General features: G+C 38.6%; 1 protein-coding gene across 4 annotated transcripts in view; it reads right to left on the bottom strand.

Annotated features, from left to right (window-relative positions):
* PREX2 (phosphatidylinositol-3,4,5-trisphosphate dependent Rac exchange factor 2) overlaps positions 1–24,611 on the bottom strand; it is a 168,998-nt gene extending 144,387 nt beyond the window's left edge. For 2 of the 4 annotated variants that reach the window (XM_027638737.1, XM_027638741.1), the window contains exons 1-2: positions 24,500–24,576; positions 24,203–24,406 (exon numbers count right to left, since the gene is read on the bottom strand). In XM_027638737.1, the coding sequence (XP_027494538.1) occupies positions 24,203–24,343 (141 nt within the window). In that variant the 5' untranslated portion in view covers positions 24,344–24,406; positions 24,500–24,576. Of the gene's footprint in view, positions 1–23,209; positions 23,422–24,202; positions 24,407–24,499 lie in introns of those variants that run through there. The other 2 variants (XM_027638739.1, XM_027638740.1) reach the window with 2 other exon arrangements.
* Between the last annotated feature and the right edge of the window lie 926 nt (positions 24,612–25,537).

Raw genomic sequence — 25,537 nt, 5'->3', positions numbered from 1 at the left:
AAGAATAATCAATATTCTCTCTCTCTCAAATTCTTGGGTGGTTTGCTGGAAAAATATTTTAGGAGTTGAAACTTTCATGAATATTAAATTAGACAATTTTGTTCCCCAATCTATAGCTAAAAAGCCAGTTAATCTGTGTAGCACTGTAAGAATGAGTCATAACTTTTTGAAGCATCACTAGGAAAAAAAATGTTGCATCAGAATTTGTCTTTTACTTTACAATTATAACTGTCAAACTATACAGAAATGAAACAAAATAAATAATTCTCCAAATGTAATGAATCGATAGGAAAAAATCCTCAAACAATTCTGGGTTTATGGAGCCTAATTTTTTGAAAAGGAAAAAAATACTGAAGTTCTGTAACTGCCTGCTGGATTTGGTGGGGATAAAGAATTCAAGTATTTTTGGTAGCACACTGAGCTTCATAAGTCAATCTATATGGTTCCTGAAATCTCTGACCTTCAGTTCAAGATTCATGGCATGCAAGATACAACATATTGTATTTCAAATCTGTTAACATTTCAATTATGTTAATATTGAGACATTTTTAATGCATCACATCTGGAAAAAACAAGAACAAAAACCAAACCAAAACAAAAAAACCCACACAAAACAATAACAAAAAAAAAACCAAACCATAACCAAAACCTCTTACTCGATTCATATCCTAAACTTAAAGGGAGAGAATGGAGAATCACTGCAGCCCAAACTGTATCAGAGAGGAAAATGCCAGAGCATAATTATTTTTAATTGGGTTCCACTAACAATGAGAACACTTCTTACTACTCAAAAAATAACGCAGAAATAATACTCTAATCATGAGCATCCAGGGCAGTATCGTAAGCACTGTTTTGTTTTCATATGCTTTTTTGGGGTCCTTTTTCCTAAATATCTTTTCTACTGGTTGCAAATAATGTAAATACCACCTCTCAATTGTGCTTTAGTACAGCTGAGTATGTTCAAGGACTAAAGAAAACAGCTACACAAATATTTTAATTACAGAGACTTATTTCCATTTTTAAGCATCATAAGAAACTGCAGACAGTTTAGTGCAGTAGAGGGGAAGAAGAATGTCCTCAGACAGCAATAATAAACAAACACCCTTTTATTCTGGTCAGACTTAGTAACGATTGGGCATGACAGTACTTAGCTCATCCTATGAATTTAGATCACTAAGATCTTTTATTCTAATTCATCATCATCTTTAATTCCTTTAAATACTTAATTTTTTCTCATGCACCGAACGTGTAACTGTATCATTACTGGAATATTTCTGACTGCAGTGTGGAAGAAGTTTTAGGACCCTTTACCTCCCAGCCAGTAGGATGGTCCGGGTTCAGAAGACAAAAATTAATCTATTGTGGCTTTAATCTCATTTTACAAAACAACTGAGACCTAAACTAACCCAAAATCTGACTGTATACATCACAATGATCATGCAAAACAAGACACAAAATCAGAGAAAGACAGCATTTTGAAAGCGAATGTTACTCTGGTACCTAAGTAACAATATAGAAAAATGTCTTTCCTAGTTCTGCAAACCCATTCAAATCCAGAAAAGCTATGACAGTACAGTACATGTGCTCCAGTATTTGAAGACCTAGTAAGCGAATTCATTTTCTAAGTCATACAGGCCACTTTCACCTTTAGAGCATGAATAGCCAGTAAGTGGGAATGCTTTTTGCAATATTTACAGCTACCCACAGAACTCTTCTTCCTTACTGGAAATAGTTGTCATCCAATTAAGTTTTAAGTTACTAACATAACTTGGGGGGGTCGGAGGGGGGGGGAACCGAGGGACAGCCAGCCCACAACTTAAAAGTTTTACAGTTTTAATTAGAAATAGACACAAAAATGTTACATGTGAAAACAGGTATGGATAGTTTTCAAGGTTAAAAAAACCTTAACAAAAAGCTGATTACAGTCACACCAATCATTACAGCTTTATTCTAAACTCTCCATGGAGTTTTTTCTCTACAAAAACAACAGCATCACAGCCCATACTCCACACTGAAATCACATTAATTAGCTAGGCAGCAAAGTTTCAAAGCATACCAAATGCTTACTAGAGCCCACTCTGCTATTGTGTTTAACTTTGAAAACAAGCCATGATGAGGGAAATCTACATGATAAGCATATTTCAGCTACAGAAAAAAGGTTTTAATCTGCCTAGAAATTGGCAACTGCTGGCTGTGTTTTCTATACTTTATGTTATGTTTCTCTGCTCGCTGGAATGAATTGGCTGCTATGAATGAAAAGAAACTTTGCATCTAATCAGTGGCATGAATTTAGACTGAAAGCTGCTGTGCAGGACTTCTATGAAGAGTCTGGGCCCTCTGCCATCCTTGTGCTTGTGAATGAAATGGCGTGAGCCACATGCCCTCCTCCTCCTCCCCCTCAGCTGGGGCCTTTGCCCTTCCCTTTGCTGGGGGGACTGGGGAATCAACCCTTTGCTGGTGAAACGACCATGACCCAGAAAGGCATTCAGTGCCATCAATGGCACTTGCTTGAGAGATCTCAGCTGCGCTTTCCATCCTGCCGCTTTCACTCCTGGTTTCTAAATCAACTTATGAACCAATGATGAAGGAGGCCTCCTTGCTCATTCCCTTGATAAATGGGCCCCTAAACTGATCTCTGACCTCCCTGCATACTTTTGCTAAGTTACTGCCGGCCCCAGAGACTGCACTCCATTGTCCTTACAGGTTTGACTTTGTTTTTGTATCAGGTCATACTGATCAAGAAAAAAACCCCAAACAAACAAACAAACACAAAAAAAACCACAAAAAAACCACCAAAACTTTATTACTATACAATTACTCCAACAGCAAAATCCCATACATACTCTAGCAGCAAAATCTCTATCCTTCTATTCACTCATGAGAGCTACTACATGCTTTTGATTAAAGTACTACATTCAGTGAGTTTTCAGGAGATACAAAACAATAGAAAATCTATTTAGGCTAATAAAATTTCACATTTTCTTCAAAATTAGTGATAGATGTCCTACTTAACCAAAAAAGTTCCTAGCATACTAAATTTTAAATAATAAATATTGCTGAATCTGGATAAAGAACCAGCTGCTATTAAGTAGTTAATTTAATCAACTTCAGAGTTGAGTCAGACTTGGAATACAGGCTACTAAAAATTTCAAAGAACAATCACGATGTCTGTTTCAGATGTCTTTACTTAGTTCTCCTCTATGACTTTAACTATATTATATATATAATATTTAACTATATTATACATATAAATACTGCTTAGAATAACTTCAATAATGCATCTCAAAATTTTAAATATATATTTAAAACAGTAAAACTGCAAAATAACATCTTTTTCCATGGACTACAATATTAATGGTTTTCTCTCATTTAAAACATGAATTTACTAAGCTGCCTAGCATGTAAATAAAGCTTATCACTTAAGTTTTCAGAAACTTCTCAATATGATCTCCAAGTTTTCCTATTCCAGGAGAACAGTTCTTTTTATATATCTACACAATTAATTTATCCAGACATATTTCCATTCAAATTGTAAATATTACTAAAATACAAAATGCTTTTGCATTTTTCATTAATAAACATTTCTGCTTTGCTAAATTACTTTAAAAAGCACCCCATTTTACTTAAAAAGTATACTGTAGTGCATCTCAAGTAACTTACAGTTACATGAAGACCTCAACAGATCAATTCCAAACTGTCAAGGAAGCTTCCAACTTCCAGTAGGAGGAAGGTCATTGATCTCTACCACATGCAAGAAACCTTTCCCAAGCACAGGACCAGTAGGAATCCAGAGGCAGCTTCCCTCATCACCTCTCTCCATCCAACACACATGGCATCTCTTTGTCCCATAGCCAAAGATGCATCAGAGCAAAACTGCAGATGAAGTATGAGGTGCTTTATCAAAAGCTGAGAGTTGAGAAAAGCAATGGACTTCTAGTGTGAACACTCTCATTCCATGTCATATTACAGATATTCAATAAAACATATTCCCTGGCTCTTGCAAAAAAATGGGGTTGGTCAAGCAAAGAGATCATGGCAGGAAGCAGAGCCACAATTTTGGCTAACTGAAAGAACGGGGACTGGCTACGTTGTCCCCAGTCTCATAACACTGTTTCAGAAATTATGTCCTTATCTACACCAAGTACATACTTTACGGTAAAAAAAGTTGTACATATGACGACAGTGAAATCACACAAGAAGAGGAGTAACAGAGTTAGCAGAACTTCAACAGACACAAGTTCCTGGCACTGCAATGAAGATTTATCTTTCCTGCCCCTCTCTGTCCAACTCACTTAACGTGAGCAGCAAAGGACCATTCCAGTAACTGTGTTTAAGCTGAAAAACATACATTCTGACATGTAAACAGAGACTCGCCTCTGCATAAGTCGTTATCCTTTACATTAGAGCAGAAGTCTCTACTGCTTCAGTAGACTAGCTGGCAATAATAATAGTTTAAGTAATCCTCAGAGTTTACCAGAGCAAGGAATTGCACTTTCCTAGTGTTTCACAACTATTTCTAAATAACCAAGGAACAAACAGGAAGACCTAGGAATACAGAATTTCAGTCCAAGCTTTTTATGCAGAGTGCACTCAAGTGTTCTATGTATTGAATTCTGCTTTCAATTTATTGGCTTTTGTTGCCTGTCCTTGCTTGCTCACCATTTCCACTGCTATCATCTGCTCTCAGCTCATAATTCTGTTGATTTCTGCTATTATGCTCCTTTTCCCTGATCCTGCATTTGTTAACACATTCATCGAGTGGGAAAAGAGGCATAAAGTCTTTCCCAATCCAGCTTTGGTACTGAAAGGGTGCAGGCTATTAGAGATGCAACCGCTTGGAAAATCCTGCTCAGGCCAGTGGCTCTGGACTGGAACAGGTTCAGTGGCTGTAGAGAGGTGGCAGATGAAGAGTGAAATCGGTGCAGTGGTGTGCACGGTGCCAAGAACACCGAGTGCAAACAGATTCTGTGGGCAGTGATGGTGGAGGCTTCTAATTAGCCTCCAACAAGCACTTTCGAGCTTTTCTCTTGGTTTGAACTGACTGGATTCACACACAAGAGTAAAAGCCTATTCTCCAACATTAGGAAAATAACCCCACCACATCCTCCACTTTGCCTCTCCCTCATGTTTAATAAAGTTCTACAAAATACAAAGGTGTCAGTTTCCTGACCAAACACACAGAAAACTCTGTATTTGCATCTCATCTGTTTATTAAAAGCAAATGTACTATGCTTTACTGACTTGGCCATAAAATGCTAAAGATAAGATTTTCATTTGTGCTGAGTGCTTAAATACATGCAAAAAGATGTTACCACTCAGTGTGCTGCAGTAAGTCAGCATTATCTTATTATAAAATTATTAAAATATGAAACTTTAAATATCTCCTTTCACCTTAAAAACATTAAATACTACATCACAAGATCAAATGAGTGGGATTTTTTTCAATTAAAATCAAAAAAGATCTAGCTACCTTTTGCTAACACATGCACATCAATGAAAGACACCAGTTTAAATTATTAATATCTGAAGCACTGTGTTTTCTGTTATCACATTGCTATGTTGTCCCTGCAGTACCTTAAAATTAACCAGCCCTCTCCTTTATCTGTTTCGAAAACAGTAATCTCCTCCAAGTTCCTCCTTACCCCCACCAGTACACTGATGGCTACTCTCTTATACAGTGATCCTGTTCAACAGGATGGTGGAGTGTCTTTTTAGATCATATTTTCTTCCACTATAGCAGGCCAATCTACTGTAGAAAGAACCAGCTAGAGGTTCAGTGTTTCAGACACATCACTAGGAGACAACTAAATTTACCCTTCATGCTATTTCCCTAACCAAATGCAGGAGGCCCATAGAAATTTTCCAGCATCCATAGGTATGCGTTCAAACTTCATTACTCCTAATTATTAAAATTCCAGACACTCAAGTCTCTTATTTTGTAATTTGTTATTGGCAGGGCTAGCAGTTGCTGTAGCATTCATCAGTCTCTGTCTCTGCTTCTTCACGTATTTCATTCAGCGACTCCAGATGCCTGTTGTCAGAATACCCACCCACAGCAAGTGACATCTCCGATAGGAACAGCATGGCTTGACTTCCAGTAGCTCCAAATAATGGAAGCCTGAATGTATCGTATCATAAATAATATGCAAATCTCAGAATAACTCTGGCATGTTGAGAACGCTTTTCCAGCATGTTTTATTCAGCACTATTATCAGAATACACAATCTACAATACACATTAAGAGTCTTTTTAGCTAATGTAAATTTGGACTTTAAAAGTAAATATTTACTTAAACTAAGACAAAGCACTTCCATTATGACACTAGAGTTCCAGGATAACATTAACCTCTTTTTGCTTTTTTAAGCTACAAGTACATACAGTAGCTTCAGTAAAAGCCTTTAGAAACACAGACACTAAGTACGGTTCTGGAAACTGAAGTATTTTATTCACGGTCACTTGATGAATTCATTTTTGTGGTTACCAAAGAGAGATGACAAAAGGTGTCATTTTTTATTCATACGAGGGCCAGAAAGAAAAGACTGAAAGTAAAAAAAAATTAATAAAGGAATTCTTCACAGCATAAGGAACAGTTTTCAATGTTTTCAAGCTGAAAATTTATAGATAAATCTGATGGAAATCTTGGCTTCTGAAGTAACAGGAAATCAGGGAAGAATGCCAGGAGGCCTGCATGGATGAACAAGGAGCTCCTGGACAAACTTAAACACAAACAGGTACCTTACAGAGGGTGGAAGTAGGGAAAGGCAGCCTGATAAGAACACAGAGAAATTGTCCAAGCAGCCAGAGAAATGGTTAGAAAAGTTAAAGCACTGCCAGAAGTAAATCTTGTCAAGGACATAGAAGGTAACAAAAGAAGCTTCCACACAAATGTGGGTCCACCCAGGAAGGATACAGGCTACCTGGTTTCCCAGGACATGGAGAAGGCTGAGGTACTTAATGGAATTTTTTACCTCAGTCTTCACCAGCAAGTGTTCCAGCCACACTGCCCAAGCCGCAGACGGTGAAAACAGAAACTAGGAGAATGAAGAACCACCTGCTATAAGAGAAGACGGGTTTTGAGATCATCTAAGGAATCTGAAGGTGCAAAAATCCATGGGACCTGATGAGCTACATCCAGGGATCCTAAGAGATCTGGCCAAGGAAGTTGCTAAGCCACTATCCATGGTCACTAGGTCATGGCAGTCCAGTGAAGTTCTCACCGACTGGAAAAGGGGAAACATAACCCCCGTTTTCAAAAAGAGAAATAAGGAAGACCCAGGGAACTACAGGCTGGTCAGTATAGCCTCAGTGCCTGGCAAGATCATGGAGCAGATTCTCCTGGAAACTGTGCTAAACAAACATGGAAAATAATGAGGTGATTGGTAACAATCAACATTGCTTCTCTAAGGGCAAATAATGACTGACAAATTTGATGGCCTTCTACGATGGGGTTACAGCAGCAGTGGACAAGTGAAGGACAAGAGATGTCATCTACCTGGACTTGTGCAAAGCATTTGACACTGTCCCACACAGTATCCTTGTCTCTAAACTGGAGAGACATGGATTTGATGAATGGATCACTCAGTGGATAAAAAAATTGTCTGGGTGGTCCCACTCAAAGTGTTGCAGTCAACAGCTCAAAATCCAAGGGGAAAGCAGTGATGAGTGGTGTTCCACAGGGGACAGAATTGGGACTGGCACATTTGACATCTGTCAGTGACATGGACAGTGGGATGGGGTGCACCCTCAGTCACTAGAGTAAGTCAGTCAACGACACCAAGACGTGTGGTGCTGTTGAAATGCTGGAGGGAAGGGATGCCATCCAGAGGGACCTTGACAGGCTTGAGAGGTGGGCCTGTGCAACCTTTACGAAGTTCAACAAGGCCAAGTGCCAGGTGCTGCACCTGGATAGGGCCAATCCCAAGTACAGGCTGGGAAGAGAATGGATCAAGACTAGTCCTGCGGAGAAAGACTTCTTAGTGTTTGCCATTATGACTTGGCAACGCGCACTTGCAGCCCAGAAGGCCAACCACATCCTGGGCTGCATCAAAAGCAGCATGACCAGCAGGTCAAGGAAAGTGATTCTGCCCCTCTGCTCTTGTGAGACTCCACCTGGAGTGCTGTGTCCAGATCTGAGGTCCCCAACACAAGAAAGACATGGACCTGTTGAGGCAAGTTCAGAGGATGCTAATAAGTTGATGAAAGGGCTGGAGCATCTCTCCTATGAAGACAGGATGAGACAGCTGGGGTTGTACAGCATGAAGCAGAGAAGGGTCCAGAGAAACCTAATTGCAGCCTTTCAGTACCTAAAGAAAGCCTATGAGAAGACTGGAGAGGGACTTTTCAGAAGGGCATGGAGTGAGAGGAAAAGGGGTAATGGTCTCAAACTGAAAGAGGGTAGGAAGAAAATCTTTACTGTGAGGGTGGTGAGACACTGGAACTGGAACTTCTTGCCCAGAGAGGTTGTGGACTCCACATGCCAGGAGGCTGGATGCAACTTTGGTCAGCCTGGTATAATGAAAGATTCTGGGCCCATGGCAGGGGGGTTGGAGCTAGATGATCTTTAAGGTCCCTTCCAACCCAAATCATTCTATGATTCTATGATGACAGCAACAAAGAAAAATGGACCAACAAAGGAAAAATCTATTGGTTAGCTTTTAGGAAGGGTATTCAACTTAATTCAGTAACTGAATGAAAATGAGAGATAGAAGCCTCCTAACCAAGGTGCTCTCAATCTGTCCTTCAGGCAATTTCTCTTCTCCCATTAAGTACCTAGATAAACAACTCCTAAAATAGGAAACTCTAATACATGCCTCAGGTTAGGACAGATCGCCATCCACATATGCACGTACATATATTACACAATAATTATTTTATTATTCATATTTAGCACATCGTGGTCTGTTAGAAGCAGAACCTGAAAATAAAACTACTATGCGATTGGGATCAGCAGCCCATTCCCTACCTCATCATAGAATCTAAGGTAAGTTTGTCTTCCCACAATTTCCAGTTAATTGGCCATGCATAAGTATGAGCATACAATTTAGAAGTCTGTTCTGTAAAAATTTGCTTACAGATAATTAGGGGCATCTAAACATATTTTCATTCTTCAGTTATCAAAATACTTATCACTGAAGCCATTATTTCTCATGAGAGGAAAAACTGGACATAGACTTTTGAATTAAAAAATCAGAGTTACTTTGAGGCAGGAGCAGCAGTATCTAATTCCTCGAGGCCAAGTGGCAAAGCCCTGAACAGAAGTCGTTAAAAGAGCATTTAAAAAAGGATAAGATTATCAAGTCTAAGTACATACAGAGGTTGAGACGAAGTGCCTTGCCTAAGTCTTGTCCCCACATGAATAAGTGGGAGTAGCATAAGTGCTGACCGGTGAACTGCATTCACTCTGCACCAGCAGCACTGAAGATCTGAGGAGAATCTCAAATTTAACCAGCAGTCCGGTTCCTCAGGTCTTTGTCTTAGGCTAGGCATAGAATCAGGCTATCTCATTATTCATATTAATTATCCATATTTACCAGGATATTAATCATTCCCTAGAAATAACAGATTCATATGGACAGCTGATTTTTCCTTCTCTGTACCCTGGACACAGGCTGTGCACATGCAGCTACAGAAAGTCACAGGTATAAGGACCAGCAGTGACAGGTTGATGCCTGCTGTGGATGTGCCCATTTACACAGAGCTATCACTCAGGGAATTCACAAGCATTTTGAAATGCCTTAACACTGTCTATCAGAGAATATTCTTCCATGACTGGCTGTAGTCCCTAAACATTTTGAAGCACTATCTTTACCTCTCAAGCTTGAATAGATTAGTTATCATTGATCCATAAAGAGGTTTGACTTTTACTGTACACTTCTAATCAAAAAGCAAAAAATTGTAACACGCTTTTCCAGTAGATGCAAAATATGGGACCTGAATTCAAATATCAATGAGATATTTCTAAACTCCACAGACCAAGCTTTTTAAACAACAACAACAAAAAAGCAAGAGACAAGCTTCCAGACAAGAAATATGGATATAATAAACAACAGACATAAAATAAAGGGGGAAAATAAAAGGTTTAAAAATTGTTTAGCAATATGTTTCTATAAGAATTAAAATGAGATAAACAACTATATTCATATGTGAGGTCCAGTCATGACTCATCATGGCTTTAAAATCCACATAATATTTTGGGATGTGTGTAAATTAGAATTAAAGACATACAAGGAACAGAGGGCTATATATATCTGTATACAACAATCTACTGAAGTAGAAACTAATTTATACAGTGATATAATGAGTCTTTACATAGAAAGTCAAGATTTGATAGCACCCATGGTAGCCACTTTTCCTACCTGTGAAAATTCATGAAAACAGTAGTCCCCTAAAATCTTGGGGTTCATTGCAGTACTAGAGGTTTTTTAAGGGCCAAAAAATATTATTCTAAGATGTTTCATTTTCTCTCAAAACCTTAGAAGTCAAATTTGATTGCATGCAGCAAGTCTGCAGTTTACATACATTTTTCATTAACTAGAAAAAAACTCTCAAAGCTTTCACTGTACAAGACTTCATACCACAATAAGAGCACTGATATGCAAATATCTGTTTCCCATCCATAGTTCACAGTAAAGCTATAGTTGCCCTACTAACACTGAATGTTGCAGCTATCCCAAGTCCAGTTATCCAGCAATAACAACACCATCTCCTGCAAGACAAAACCAAGTAAATAAATTTGCATAAATGGAAGAATAAAGGGTCAATATCCAGAATTGCTGTGATATACTGGTAAATTCCTTTTGGAAGTCTCTGGGATAACTATAGTGAATGCTTTATTCATTACCACTAGCCAGGATACGAAAGACATTTAGTCTGTGAAATTAAAAGGTTTAGAAACAAATAGGAAACTCAGAACACGGCATTATCCCAGAACTGTTTGGTGGCTGCAAAACAACAGGAAAAGGAATGGAATAGCCATTACAGCCTTTATTGCCATGGTACATTACAGCAGACAACAGCATACAAAGAACAAAACAGTTTAGACACAAAAAAACATTTCGCCAAAGTCCTGTTTTACATCTAACAGTTCTTGCACTCAAAAGCCAAATTGCACTTGGCAAGTAAAGATGGAGAATTTTTCAGTACAAAGATGCATAATATGCAAATGCATAATAGTGGTCATGGTGGTCATATTTAGGGGTTTTTTTACACTGAATGCCATTTGGTCCAAATCTCACTATTGATTTTTTTATTAACAAAAGCTAAAAGTGCAAAAATTGTTACTTTCTGTGGGAACTCTGCTGTAATGTAGATGAAAAATAATTAATCCAGTGTATTCCCAGCACACATTTCTCACAGGATGCCCAAATTAACTCCATTTTTCATGATACAGCAATTCCCCAGCAGAAAACAACACTTGCTCACACATCCCATAGTAATCTACATAAACTCACTTTAAATGTCAGGACAACCGATTATTTTATGCAACACTGCATCAATAACCGTTTTAAAGTGCTATTTGTATACAAAGTATACAGAGGTTTTCTTTGACAGAAAAACAAGAGAAGCTTTGGAAGATAAGAGGCGCTTCCTTTTTACCAATTCACCTGAAAATTTTGACTCAGATCCAAGAAGTGTGTGAAAGGATCCCATTATCAAAAGAATTTCTCAGTGAAGAAGTGTCCTGCAAACGAATTGGAAAACCTGTGTTTTACTGGATTGTACGTTGTTGAAAACTGCATTACAAAATCCAAGTTAAGAACATAATGAGATTAAGTAGTAAGTAGTGAACTTAATGAGATTAGGTAGCAAGCAGTGAACTTAATTACTTAAAAATTGATAGTATAGCAGATTATAAATTTTTGTAATTATAAAATACAAATCTACTTTTTAAAAAAATGGTTTTTAATGTGGCAAAAGTTTCTTCACTTGGTCTACTGAATGAAATTACGAATTAATTGCACCAGTAGTACAGTTCCTGTTCAACTTTTATCTTCATGTATTCCAATTAAAATAATTGTTAACTGTGGCTGAAGGTCACCCCAACAACTGATGGGAATGTTCTTTAATATATGTATATGACATTTAAAGACAAGCAAACTCTTTTGAACTTACAGGCTGCATCATGACTTAAAAGGTTTTCGCAGTGGGATTTTTGCGAGGGGACAGTCAGATTCTTTGTCTTTCCCTACCTATGGAAAACCACAGCTTATATTGTAGCAGTATCAGTGCAATTTATCCTCAGCTTCACATGAAAATTTCACCACTGTATTTGCTGAGACAATGACTTATCAGCTTTCCCCAATATTGTCCTGGCCCCAGAGACTAAAAACAAAGCACGATTCATTTTTGCAGTTCAAATACCCTTACTATTACGAAAAGTTTCCAAATCTACTTTCCTTTTGAGGACGTCCTATTCTCCTCTGCTGTCCATTTGAGGCCCAAACTTTATTTCATCACCTATCCAAAAGCATTCTAAACACAGTACAATATATCTGAGTGTTTGTAAAGGGGCAACTTTAAGCTTTCCCTGCTGTAATTTATTATTTCTAAATGCAAATACTGAGATGTAATCAGGATAGGTAGAACAGACAGCAAATGGTCTGTAACACATTTAAGAGAGTGAAGCACTGCTTTTCAATAGAGATCACAGCATCTCCATACAGTAATGAAAACCAGTTCTCTGTGCACTCACATTTGGACTGAAGAAAGCTTTACCTTCGTTGGGAAGGGCCGAAGACCTCTTCAGTATCTGCAGAAAACAGGAAACTTTCCTGCCCATTGTTTCTGTCCAGTCTGACTATTGTAACAGTTCAGTATAACTAAACATGGGAAAAGGTCCCTTTATTTCCTGTGAGGACAACCTCATAGAATATGGGAAGAAATTAACACACTCATACAGAATATAACTGCCAACTTCCAGGCATTATTCTTAATAAACAGGATCTCACACAGTGTCAAAGAGATAAATAAATGAGGAATAACCTTAAAGTAAATGAAAACAAAAGTCATTGCTATCAGGTCTTCACTCTTCTGCCCACACAAAGAATCCTTCCAGGTATATTGCAACATATTTAAATGTGGTAACTACATCCAATTTTGTAATTTCTGTTAATTAATTCCACTAGTATTATTATTAATGGTATTTATGTGTTGTTTTGTGTAATTGAACTACAGAACCAATATATCATTAGAAAACAAACCAACAGATATAATGAAGACATGTTAGGTAGAAGGATTGTAATTCTAACCCACAAAAAAATCTCAACTCTGCCAAAAATTTTTCCAACGTTATGAAGCAATCTACAACTCGTCACTTCCAAAATGTTCCATTTGTCACATCATCCTGAAAACCTGGAGGTCTCTCTTACTGATAAGCATTAAAGAAAGCTCACATGTTGCTCTCTTTAATCAAAAAATTCTCAATTATCTCTTGATAGCTACTGAAATTTCATATTTTATCATAAAATAAACACAAATTATCACACAATAACCAAATGCAAAGATAATGGTATTTTCACACCTCAATCTGACTGTATTTGAAGATGTCTAAGAAACTGTATTTCTACCTTACTAACAGTCACACTCACAGCAACCATCCAACAACATTGTTTACTTCTGGGATGACAAGCAGTATCTAATTTAACACTGCAAAAGCCAGTGATACCTGTCCTATTAACACAAATACTACAGTACAAGGAAATCTCATCACATACTTGACACGTTTCAAAGGGAATTTTTATGTGCATTTTCATTTTTAGAAGAACCAATAACCCTTCTCTCTTCCTTTTCTACCTTCCTAGTGCATTTTCCCTTCATTTCCAGTATTTTCTCCTTCCTATTTCCAGAGCACAGAGTTTCTCCTTTCATCTCACAGCTCTCATTGTTTGTATTTATTCCTGGTGTTGGCTACTTTAGCCTTCACTGAGAGCTCTTTCTACATCTTTTCCCAATTCACACAGCAAAACAGAATGGTGAGAAGGACAGCAACTACAATTCATACTTCAAGCATCTTGCCTAACCTCTGAAAATACCACTTTTGATATTCAAAGGTAAATGAAGAGAGGAAAAACAGGTCTAAGTAAGGTGCTAACTGCACCTTGCAAAAGAAGGATAAACAGAATTCTAACATCTTTCAGTACAAGAAAAATAATCATTCAGAACTCCAAACACCTATTACACATATTTGGGGATTTTAATGTTTACCCCCTGAAAACTGTATGCAGAAGACTAAGAATGAAACCAATGGTACTGACACCAGAAGAATTCATCCCAAAGGAGTTTGATGAAAGATGATCAAAAATATGAAAGGGGTTTCATAAAAGGAATAATTAGACTTGGACTTCCAATAAGAAAAATAGTGACACAACTACTTAGCAAATATTTCAGACAGGACATTTAAAATGAGCAAAAGGAGTTATTTTGTGGGATACACATTCAGAAGTTACAAACACCAAAAACCCCACAAACTGTACAAATATAAAGTAAGCAAACTCAGAGATTACTTAGTTTGCAACCAGGTCCTACATCCACAATCTCCAGCAGAGATAGACCCAAACGTTAAGTACAGGTGTCTGAAGCACACCGTCCCTAAGTAATGCTACTAACTACCATTATAAAAAAATTACTATGTCATAGTTTAGGAAGGTGTCTCCACTTTAGTGCTCCCACTGAAACCTGCTCCCTCATTCCCTCTTCCTACCCCAGTCCCCTGTGGCAGGCTGGAGAGGAAAATTTGAGGCACAAATCACAGGCTAAGAACAATTTACTGGAAACGGCAATAAGATAAGAAAATGAACAGTAACAGCAACATTACTACTTAAAGAGGGCACAAGAAAGAGGCAAACAATTCATACAGAAACAGTACCCATGCCATGCAAGCCCGACCAGAAGGGTCCTCTTCTCCCTGGAAGAGACTCCCTTCCCGCCTCCACCAGCAACGACATGAGGTAGTACAGATTAAACTCTGGGTCCTAGCCATAACCCCTCCTGGGTACTGCAAAAATTAGCCCTGTCCTGGCCAGAATCAGGACACTGCGGTAGAGCTTTTCTTAAATCTGCCACAGCAATTCACAGGTTCCTTCCAATATCTCTGATTTTAGGTCTTTATCATATACTGCAAGTTCATTTTTAAGTGGTATTTTATAAGTTTTCATGAACAAAAAACAGCAGACACCGGAAGGAAGGAAGTAGCTATCGTTGTAAATGTAAGGTGGCCATTTTTCAAAGGCATTCCATGAAACAGGACTTATTTACATCTTCCTGCTTTCTGTGGTTTCTGCAGAATAACTTTCCCTCCCAGACAATAAAGGATATATACAAACTATTCAGCTGTATACATTTTACAAGTGACAAAACACTAACTCTGCAGGTGTGTGCCACTTTTCCTTCCCTCTACCTTGTAAGGCTTTGGTATTTTTTTAATGAAAACAGTGTTTATACGCTGTAGACCTTCTGCAACTTTGAGAGCAAAGACCACACTCACACTACAGAACTGGAGGATGCTGTGTCAAAGCATCCTATCACATGCTATTTCTTCTAGGAATCTGAATACACCTTATACTTAAATTCCTTGGGTAACATAACTTGACACATACTAAGCAATAAAATGAAGTGATTTTCTAGTCTTGTTAAAAAAATTCATAGCATCAGTCAATTTGTTATATTCCAACTTCATAGCTTCATGCTTTTAGTGCCCAACTTTTTTTACAAAATGTCACTATAGGGATTAAGAAGTAAAAACATGGCAAATTAAGCTTACAGAAGAACCTGAGAACATCCTGGAAGTGTATTAGGGCCAAGGAACCATTACTAACTATCTACAAAGAGGCTAAATTCCCAAGAACAGCAAATTTCCCATGGCCCAGCCCATACGTAACCAGCTACAAATACGATTAACTGCATAAATCTCATGGATAACTCTTCCAGACCTAAATATTCCCCATGATTGCTTTTGCCTAATCCACACTATTTAAATTGATCTATATCCCTGATGGAGCTCTTAAAACCTCACCTTTAAGTATCACAGAAGACACCATGTACATACCTCAAGCAACTCAGCTCTCCAATACACGTTACCAATCTCCTGCTGAGATTGCCTGTGTGATGTTCTTAACAGGGACACATGGTAGCATAATGAGTTATTTTCCAAGATTTGTTGAAGAGCATTCTGTCTCCACTGATGCTCCTCTGTCACAACATGTTTGATTTAGGCATAAGGAGGCTGGGACTGTTAAGTCGACTTGTAGGAACACATTCATTCCACACTCTAGGAATGACTCCCTTCAAACAGTATGAGGAATTAACAAAATTTCACAGGGCAAATTATAAAACACTTTAATGTAAATTCCTCATCAATTCAATTGATACTGGTCACTTGCTCTGTTTATTATAATAGGCAAAAATGTATTTAGAAAGCAAACATATTAATATATACAATGTATTTAAACTTCAGGCACAGGTATCAGCAGCTACAGCCAAATTTCATTTTGAAGTGCAAATTCATATAAAACTTCCCTAGGAAGGTCAAGGAGTAGATTATTTTTTCTGCTCCATTCAGCAAGATATTATCAATTTATTAGGGAGCCTGCATCACACAAATTACACTGAAATAAAGAAAGCCAACTTACTCCAACATATTACTGTTCTTTCCACTGCTCTTCAGTTCTAGTTGTTTCTGCTACATGTTCCCTTCATGCTCTTCAGCCTGGAACTTGAAAGCTCATCAGGTATGCCAGATGACTTGGCAGCCAGGCTGCCAAAAGCGCAAAGGACAAGCAGGAGGTCTAATGGGACCTGAAATGTGTCAACTCCTGACATCTCAGTTCTATCCCTACAACAGGATAAATTCAACTGTGAACAGTCTATGAGATAACCACAGGAGCAGTCAAGCTTGCACAAAATGAAACTGGCTTTGAAGAGTTATCCTTGCAGCTTTTCAGACATTTTAAGTAGGGAATCATTATTTTAGCATCAATTATATATAAAGGGAAACGGCTCTTTGCTGTCAGAGTACTGGACTGAGAATCAAGATATCAGGTCGTATTTCTGGTTCTGGCACAAACTTCCACTGGGACCTAAAAAACAAGATCTCTCTAACTTCCCATTTGTAGAATTACATAGGTTTGATTTATTAATGACAGCAATGCACTGAATAGAAAATAGTACAAACATGTCAGATTATCTGTTTCCTGAGCAAACATAATACAATTGAAGGAAAAAAATAAAATTGTGTACCTGAGTTTCCTCTTGAATATTTCTTTGCTGAACAGTATACCCTGGCCTTTTGCGCTGGAATTTCAGAGTATAAGGGAAACAAAGCAGAGATGCGACCCTGAAAAATCTGTTCTCCTGAAAATGGCTGAAATAGTCTGTCTTCTTTCCCCATCATACCAATAAATTGCAAACTGATGAGTCATGTAGGTTGGAAGAGACCTCCAGACATCATCTAGCCCAATTGCTTGAGCAAAGCAGTGTCAACTACAACAGGTTGTCCACTCTTGCCCAGCTGACAAAACAAAACAAAAAAACAGCCTCTGGGCAACTTATTCCAGTTTTTTACTAGATTCATTGTAAAGTACTTTTTCCCCTCACATTGAGTTGGAATTTCCCATTTTCCATGGCCTCTCCTTCTTCCACTATGCACCTCTGAGAGGAGTGTGTCTTCATCTTGTCCATATCTACCCATCATGGAACTGTAGGCAATAATAAAAATTCCACCAAGCCTTTTCTTCTTAATCTTACCAAATAAATACAAACCAACGTTGGAATGCACAGTTTCAAAGTTTGGTGTTTATACCATGATGACAAAAATTACTACTAAAGAGGGCTGAAAAATATGTCTCCATGAACACTTGAAATCACTGCAAACAGCACACTATTCAACAGCTTTAGGCTGCATGGAATAACTTAAGCCTGGACATATTGATTGATGGTCCCCTCCCAGCAGTCTCTTTTAAATTAGCAGCTCACATTACAAATTTATGGAATATACGTAGCAGGAGAGTTAGGAGTGAGCTATAAGATAGAGGAAGGAACAACTAGAACACTGCAAATATGATGATATTTATATTCAGATAAATCATGAAGTTGTGCAACACCTCTAAGTGTATTACGGTCTTCAGGAGATGAAGTATAAGTCTATAATAAGTCTTAGGAACAGAAAAGTTTCTTAAATGCTATGAAACAAAGATTTCTCCTTTCAGTATCCTAGATTTTTCACTGATCAGCTAAACAAACCACCTTTCTTCTTAAAGTGCAGTTTTTCACAATATAATCTGAGTGCATCTGAGAGCAGTAAGAGGAAATACATTGAAAAGTATGAAACATCTGTCTAGAGTATATAGTGCAGCATAAATCCCTCCAGTTCCAAACAAGATAAGATATATGCTTGAAAATTCTTCATAAAAAATCTCTGCTTTTTGCCATTGTCATACATTGCATGAACTCTGTGCACAGCTAGTGGAGATGTGAATAATCTTTCTTGCTAATCCACTCCATAAAACAAACATTCTACCCTGGGGGCAGGGGTTACAAAGAAATAAACAGCTTTTAAGCAGTTACCCTAACTGATAGAGACCATAGGTGGTGCTATTGATATAGCCAAGCAAAGTCAAATAAAAATGGAATACCACATTCACATTTTTGTTAACACTTAAGCAAGTTAAAAACAGCAGAAATTGGAAGTGAATGGAAAAGATATTGACTTTCTATGGTAATTGTGTTTGCACTTCCTTTTGACTTTTCATGATGAAGTAGCCATAGAATGTTGTTTTTCTTTTCCTGAAGAGAAAGGAAATCACATAACCTTATCAAAAAATGCAGCCAGCTAAAAGCCTTCCCTTCCATTCACTTAAATCCCTTTTAGAAAATATAAATGCAATTATGCACTATGAAGTCACTAATCATTACTGTAATCAAGACAAATATATAACATATTTAGCAACTAGATGATCCTTACAGGTCCCTTCCAACTTAAGGTATTCTATGATATATACACACGCAGACAAAAACAACATACGCATACATTGTTTTTGTATCAAACTACAGCTATAAATGATCATTTTTAAATTCTTCTTTTTTGGGAAAAGCTCAACACCTAACTTCATTATCTAGCGTAACCATTCAAGGAGTTTCCATTCAGGGCACATTCCTCTGTTGCTGGACAGGCTTAGTAACAGTGAATTTGACTATAAAGTTTACCTGAAGTCTCAATTACTATAACCATTTGTCCAAACAATTAGTCTGCTCAATAATAAGAAAAAATATGTATTGAGCCATGAAACAGGGAGGATTCAGTGTGGCAGGGGAATACAGATCCTGAAGAGTGCCACAGCCACTGAGAAGGGTGGACAGTAAACCTTATAAACAAAACCTCTTTATGTCCATTGAAAAGCAAGGATTCAGCTTTCCTTAATGTGGCACACATGTAAGGAAAATGTTTGCACTTTGGTGCAAGCAGAAGAGAAGGGAGAAGAAAGTGCAGCAGAATCTAATAAAATTAAACTGAGATTTGAGAGTTAACTGGCAGAAATGTATATCTATATTCACTGATAGACTCTGGAAACCACAGTATAGTCTACATAATAAACTAGCTTTGTTTTTTCTCCCAGCTGCTTCAGGATCTAACTAGTCACCCCAGCTGAGGCCATGGGGAAGGCTTATAGGAGTGCCAACATCTGCTTCTATTCCCATCAACGTCAAATTTGTCAGAACGCGAAACCGCACCAGGAAAACAATCCCTGTCATAGAAAAATAAACTCTACTTCCATGGATATCCCATGAAGTACCAAGTGTAGTAGATCTATTACATTTCCAATTTCTATTCCAAAATAAAGTTTCTTTCAAAAAATATATATGTACATTTAAATATATATATAAAAATATATATATATATATTTTAAGCCAGTGTTGTGTACATGCGTCTTAAAATTCTTCATGGCCTGGTTTGCTTTCACTGGCCAGTCAGTCAGTGTAAATCACAACCACAAAAATTAGACCAAGTAACAAGGTGACAAATTAAACTAGCCACTTTTTGGCAACTCTTTACTATTAAATACTTTTTAATTTCTCAGCAACTTCTACCTACAGTTTTACTGGTCTCTTTACTACTAGTATGTTGAGGCTTCAAATGAATACCCTAATTTACAAAGTAAATGAAACCTCACATGAAAACATTACACAAATTTAAAAAAAAAAATCAAAAAGATAAACCTATTTTTTAAGACTTTCCTTAAAAGTCACATAAATTCCCCAGCATGAAATCGTGGACCAATGAGACTCTTAGAAAAGTTTATGTAGTTTTGCTCTAGTTAGCTAGTCACAGAATAGAATCATTAAGGTTGGAAAAGACCTTCAAGATCATCAAGTCCAACTGGTAGCCCAGCACTGCTACGTTTACCAATAAACCATGTCCCCAGGGTCCACATCTACACATTTTTTTAACACTTCAGCGATGGCAATTTCATCACATCCATGGGCAGCCTGATCCAATGGCTGATCACTCTTTTAGTGAATGAATTTTTCCTAATGTCCTATCTAAACCTCCTTGTGCAACTTGAGGCTATTTCCTTTTGTCTTGTCAATTGTTACCTGGGAAAAGAGATTAATTCCCACCTTGCAATAAAGTTTCCCCTCAGTCTCCTTTTCTCCAGGCTAATTATGCTTATAGAACAAAATAGGAAATTTTCATCATGTTTACACAGATCACAGTAAACATACACACTTTGTCATTTGCTGTAAAGAATGAAATAGGTAAGGTACATAAAATAAGAAAATTTTTTTAAAGTATCTTTACCATGAGCATTCAAGGTAATATTAATTATTGAGTTACACAGCTGGATAACATAGAATTATTTTAGATAAATATTCACCAGTTGCCATTTTCAGTCCCCTCCAGAAAGAGGATTTTGCCAAAAAAAAAAAGGATTCTCCTCTACCCTTGCAAGTACAGCTTCTCATTCATTAAAAAACAGAGATTTTGCCACAGGAAGATGGTACAATCACCAGCAAGATCACCCAGAAGCAGAAAAAAGCCCAACTGGTAATTTAGCCAGTAAAGTATTAACTGCTCATAACAGAAACCTCATATCATAGCTTATAAAAAACCCCATCTATCTATACATACAGTTTTTAAAGATGTTTTAGTGTCTTATGGAAATTCTTCCATCCCCAGATTTGTTTCTCTTAAGAGATGCTAAATGCTAACAAGAACAAAATCTCTGGTATTGCAACGACACTCCAAATGTTATAATGAAATGTCTGAAGGAAAAGCAAAAGCCTTTTCTTCATAATTTCCTGTGCATGCCTCCTCCTTCCAACCTTGCTGGCAACTACTTGGCGACTTAAGTTTATTCACTTCACATATGTTTACATACCTCACTCAGATGGGCCCAAAATTGTTATTGCTCAGTATCACTGATGTCTCAACAGACTATGCTACTAAAGTTTATTACTGGAAGATTCAGGAGATACGGAAGAATAATATTAATACAACCAGACCTTTCCACTCAGATTTGTTTTGTGATGACTGCAGATGTAAAACAATATATTGTATTTACACAGCATAAAGCCAAAAAGAAGAGGTGAATGAACTCACATGGAAATGACTACTCTGCTACTTCTATCTAATAAAATAATCAATATATCAAACCTTCTGCTTTGTACCTGGTGTTGTAGACTTTTGACAGAATATACAAAACAAGCTGTTCCTCGCTACACTGATGATAAGTGGAGGATGAAAAATCACAGAGAAGTATGGGGAAAAAAATACTTTAAATAACCAACTAGAAATTTGTTCTCAGTGAGACTTTCTTTAATTCCAATATAAACTGAAGAATCTAAATAAATCTAACGTATAATAGATATGTTTCCAGTGTATGGAAACCAGCAAAGCATTCCCATGTTGACACAAATGAGTAAAGTCACTTCCTCCTTATAACCTCTTCATTCACCAGCCATCCACAGGCTTTTTTTCATTTATCTAAGTGAATACCCTATTTCCTATTAATTACAGTGAAAACTGCAGGTACTTTGTGCAAACTGTTGGGGAGACTGTAAATGGTTTCAGCTTCACAATCATAAAAGAAACATGGGTTCTACCACAATGAGCTCCACTGAGGAGACCTGGAAGCCTAACTCTTAACTGTGACTCCTCACGCTGCTCTCTACCTTAACAAGACATCATGGAAAATAAGATAATGTTTGGATAGAGAAGTACTCAGTGCTAGGATCTCACACTGGTGGTGGGCGTCACTTCAGACTAGCTCTAGTCCAACCCCAGGAACTGCACATTCATTAGCAGCCAGATATGCTCCTATAGAAAAGCTTCCAGTTCACTTCCAGTAAGAAGGAACCCTGCATGTGTGTCCCAAGACCACCTCAGAATGTGAAACAAAGCAAACTGGAATACTGTTTGTATCTCAAACTAGCTAGTCCTAGGACTGACAATGGCTTTAAGAAAAATAGAGAAAACCATAAGCCTAAGACACCTGAGAGGATCTAGTCTTCAGATCAAGAAGTAACCACGAGAACAAGTACAATGATGGTTTTGATGGCTTATGTGAAATCAATGTGATGGTCTGTACATTGGCCCTAGTCCAGTGGCTCTCATAAATCCACTACCACAGCTGCTCTCAACAGCAGTCCTAGCTTGTAGGCCAAAGGAAAGCTCAGAAGTTGTTTCCTTAAACAAGGCTGAGATACAGTTAAAACAAATGACATTTCCCTGTGAAGGATTTGCATCTCTGAACTGTCACTTGAACCCTGTCCACAACCATTAATAATTATAAAAAACATGACACAGAACCAGATATTTAACACCAGCCCTCCTCCCTTTCAAGATTTAGATCATCTTGATCAAAACTGGAAAAAGACTTATTACTGAATTCAGTGTTTGGATACAATTTGAAACATGTCTGATCTTTGGAAGAATCTGAGCACTTACTGCTTGAATACTAATATCTTATGTCTAAAAACCTTAGAATCCAAAATAAAAGATATTTCAAATTCTTCAAATTTACTGAAATAATCTAAGATTCCAAATACATCAAATTTGTGGCTTAAGGTAAAACACTGAAGAACATTTTTTTACAATAGGTAAAACCCAATTATTAAATGGAAGCAAGGAAGACAATCACACATCTCCTCTTTCTCAAATATACATCCTAAACTTAAAAAAAGAAAAAGAAAAAAGAAAACATGTTGGACCACTTACCATTTTTCATGGTTCTGTTGAGGATAAACATATGGAGAAAATAAGCTACTCTGTAGATCTTATTTCTCTCCAATCTCTGTGCTTTTACTGTCCCTGTCACAGCCAACTTAAGAATTTCCTCTTTCATGACAATACGCAGAAAGTTCACAGTTCTCAAGGCAGCAAAGCAGGAAGCTTGCAGTTGGAAGGATTTCCCCTCTTCAACGGGACAGGGGAGGAGAGAAAAGTATTATGGGGCTACTGTGAAATCTTTTGCCAGCTGAAGCACCTGATTTGGACATACTTATCACAAAAGAGTCCTAAAGTGATGCTACCGAGACGAGGCACAAATTAAACACTGCACGCATCTGTGTTGCAATAATTTGTCACTTCGGCTTTTTGAGAGAGTGAGAACTCCCGCCTTTCTGACTGGGGCACCAATAATCCTATCAACAGTGATAGTCAAATGTAGAAGGAAGCTAAAACTGCCACACCGCAACTCACCAGAACGTGCTACCTTAGCAGCTGACCCTGTATCACAAGACAGGAGTGAATGCCACATGTGGTTTTAATGCCAAGCAGCTGCTGCACACCAGCACTCCCCCTGTCCTCCTCCTTCCCCCCCTGCACCGCTGGGTTTCTAGGACTACCGCAAGTAAAGGAATCGCGGCGCCCTAAAATGAACGCAAGCCTCCACACCCGTGGCAGAGCAAAACCCAAACACATCACACCCCCTCCGCTTCCATGCCCGGAGATGCGAGATCATCGGTGCCAAAGTGGGGCCGGAGGAGTGGGGAGTGGGGAGTGGGCAACGCACGACCTCTCCTCGGCCATTTCAAAACCTGTTACTCTCCTTCCCTTTTAAGCAAAAGCTCAGGGTAAGACCCTCTCCCGGCTGCGAGTGCCGCCGTCCCGCTGCCCGCCGCGCTGCGCACCGCCTTCCCGGCTTCCCGGGCAGCTGCGGGAGCGGGTGCGGGGCGGGCGAGGCGAGGCCCCCCCATCCCCTCCGCTCACCGACACCAGGAACTCCAGGGTGCCCACGTAGTCCCGCTCGGTCTTGAGCAGCTCGTTGAGGACGCACACGCGTAAGCGAAGCTGTTTCTCCAAGTCCTTCCCGCTTTCCCCCTTGCCTTCCCCTTTGCTTTCCTCTGTCATGGTGCAGCGAGGAGGATCGGTGTTCCCAGCCCGGCGCCGTTCCCGGAGCGCCCCGGCACTGCGCTGCGGACAAGGACAACAAAAGACCCGCCAAGTAACACAGCGGGGCCGGGCTCGGCCGGTCCCAGCCGCGCTGCAGCCGCAGCCCCAGCTCACCCCGCTCCTGCGGCCGCCCGAGGTCCGGAGGCGAGCAGCCACCCCAGTGCGCGCTCCTTTCCCGTCAGGAAGGGAACACAGCCTGAAGGAAACGAGCGGTCACTGGTTCCCAGCTCGCCCTGCTAGCTGAGAGGTTGGAAAGCCTCCGCAGCAGCAGACTTGGACATTAATCAAAAGCTTTGTATCCATGTGACTCCAACCCCTTCCCCCCCTTCACTAAATCTCAGGAAAAAGGAAAGGAAACAACTTCAGGGAGCATTGCGTGCCAGCAGCTGCCTGTTTCACACACAAGCTGCGAGATCCAGTTTGAGGCTAATTGGAGTTCTCCAACAGTAAAAGAATTATAAAAATGTCCCAAGCGAGCTGGCTGGACAGGGAATCAGCAGTTGTTTTTGTTTTGTTTTATTTTAATCATCAGCAAAGAGCCATTTCAACTTCCCCTTCCACACCTTCCCACGAGATTATATTACAATGTATATTGCAACTGATGCATATTATAAATACAAGCTTTTATCTTCTCCTGAAAAATATGCAAAGCTAAGGATGTGCTGAGCAGGTACAGAAAAGTTATTTCAGGGTTGGAGGGAGGGAGGTATGGGGGGGGATTTAAGTTGTCTGATTTGTCTGTTTATTAAAACTAAGTGCTGTAAAATCCCCAGGTTATACAGTTTTCCTGTCTGCTTTCAAAGTTCAGATTTGCATGATACATTAAAAGAATAAAAAATAATTCAGTAGCTATTTCAAAGAGTTAGCAAAAGGTATAGAGCTACTTTAGACAAGGGGAACTTATTTCTTGAAGACTACAATATGTCAGGACACTACCATGTGAATTTTAAGCCCCCTGATGAAAGCTGAAGTTTTCTTTGGCTACCTCTTCAGCCTACGACTGGAAAGAAAATCCAGGTCTTCAACTTCTAGATTCTGTATCAATTGTCTTTCTAAACCTGCAACATCCTAAAAGGACAGAATAAAATTAAAACCTGAGTGTAAAACTTCTACAGCTGCATTACGAGATGAGTCTTTTAGTGGGAGAGGATA

Source organism: Corapipo altera, unplaced genomic scaffold (genome assembly GCF_003945725.1).
Source record: "Corapipo altera isolate COAL_440 unplaced genomic scaffold, ASM394572v1 49, whole genome shotgun sequence".
Taxonomy (NCBI): domain Eukaryota; kingdom Metazoa; phylum Chordata; class Aves; order Passeriformes; family Pipridae; genus Corapipo; species Corapipo altera.
The sequence above is the reverse complement of the archived record's forward strand: the minus strand, read 5'-3'. Positions and strand labels throughout refer to the sequence as shown.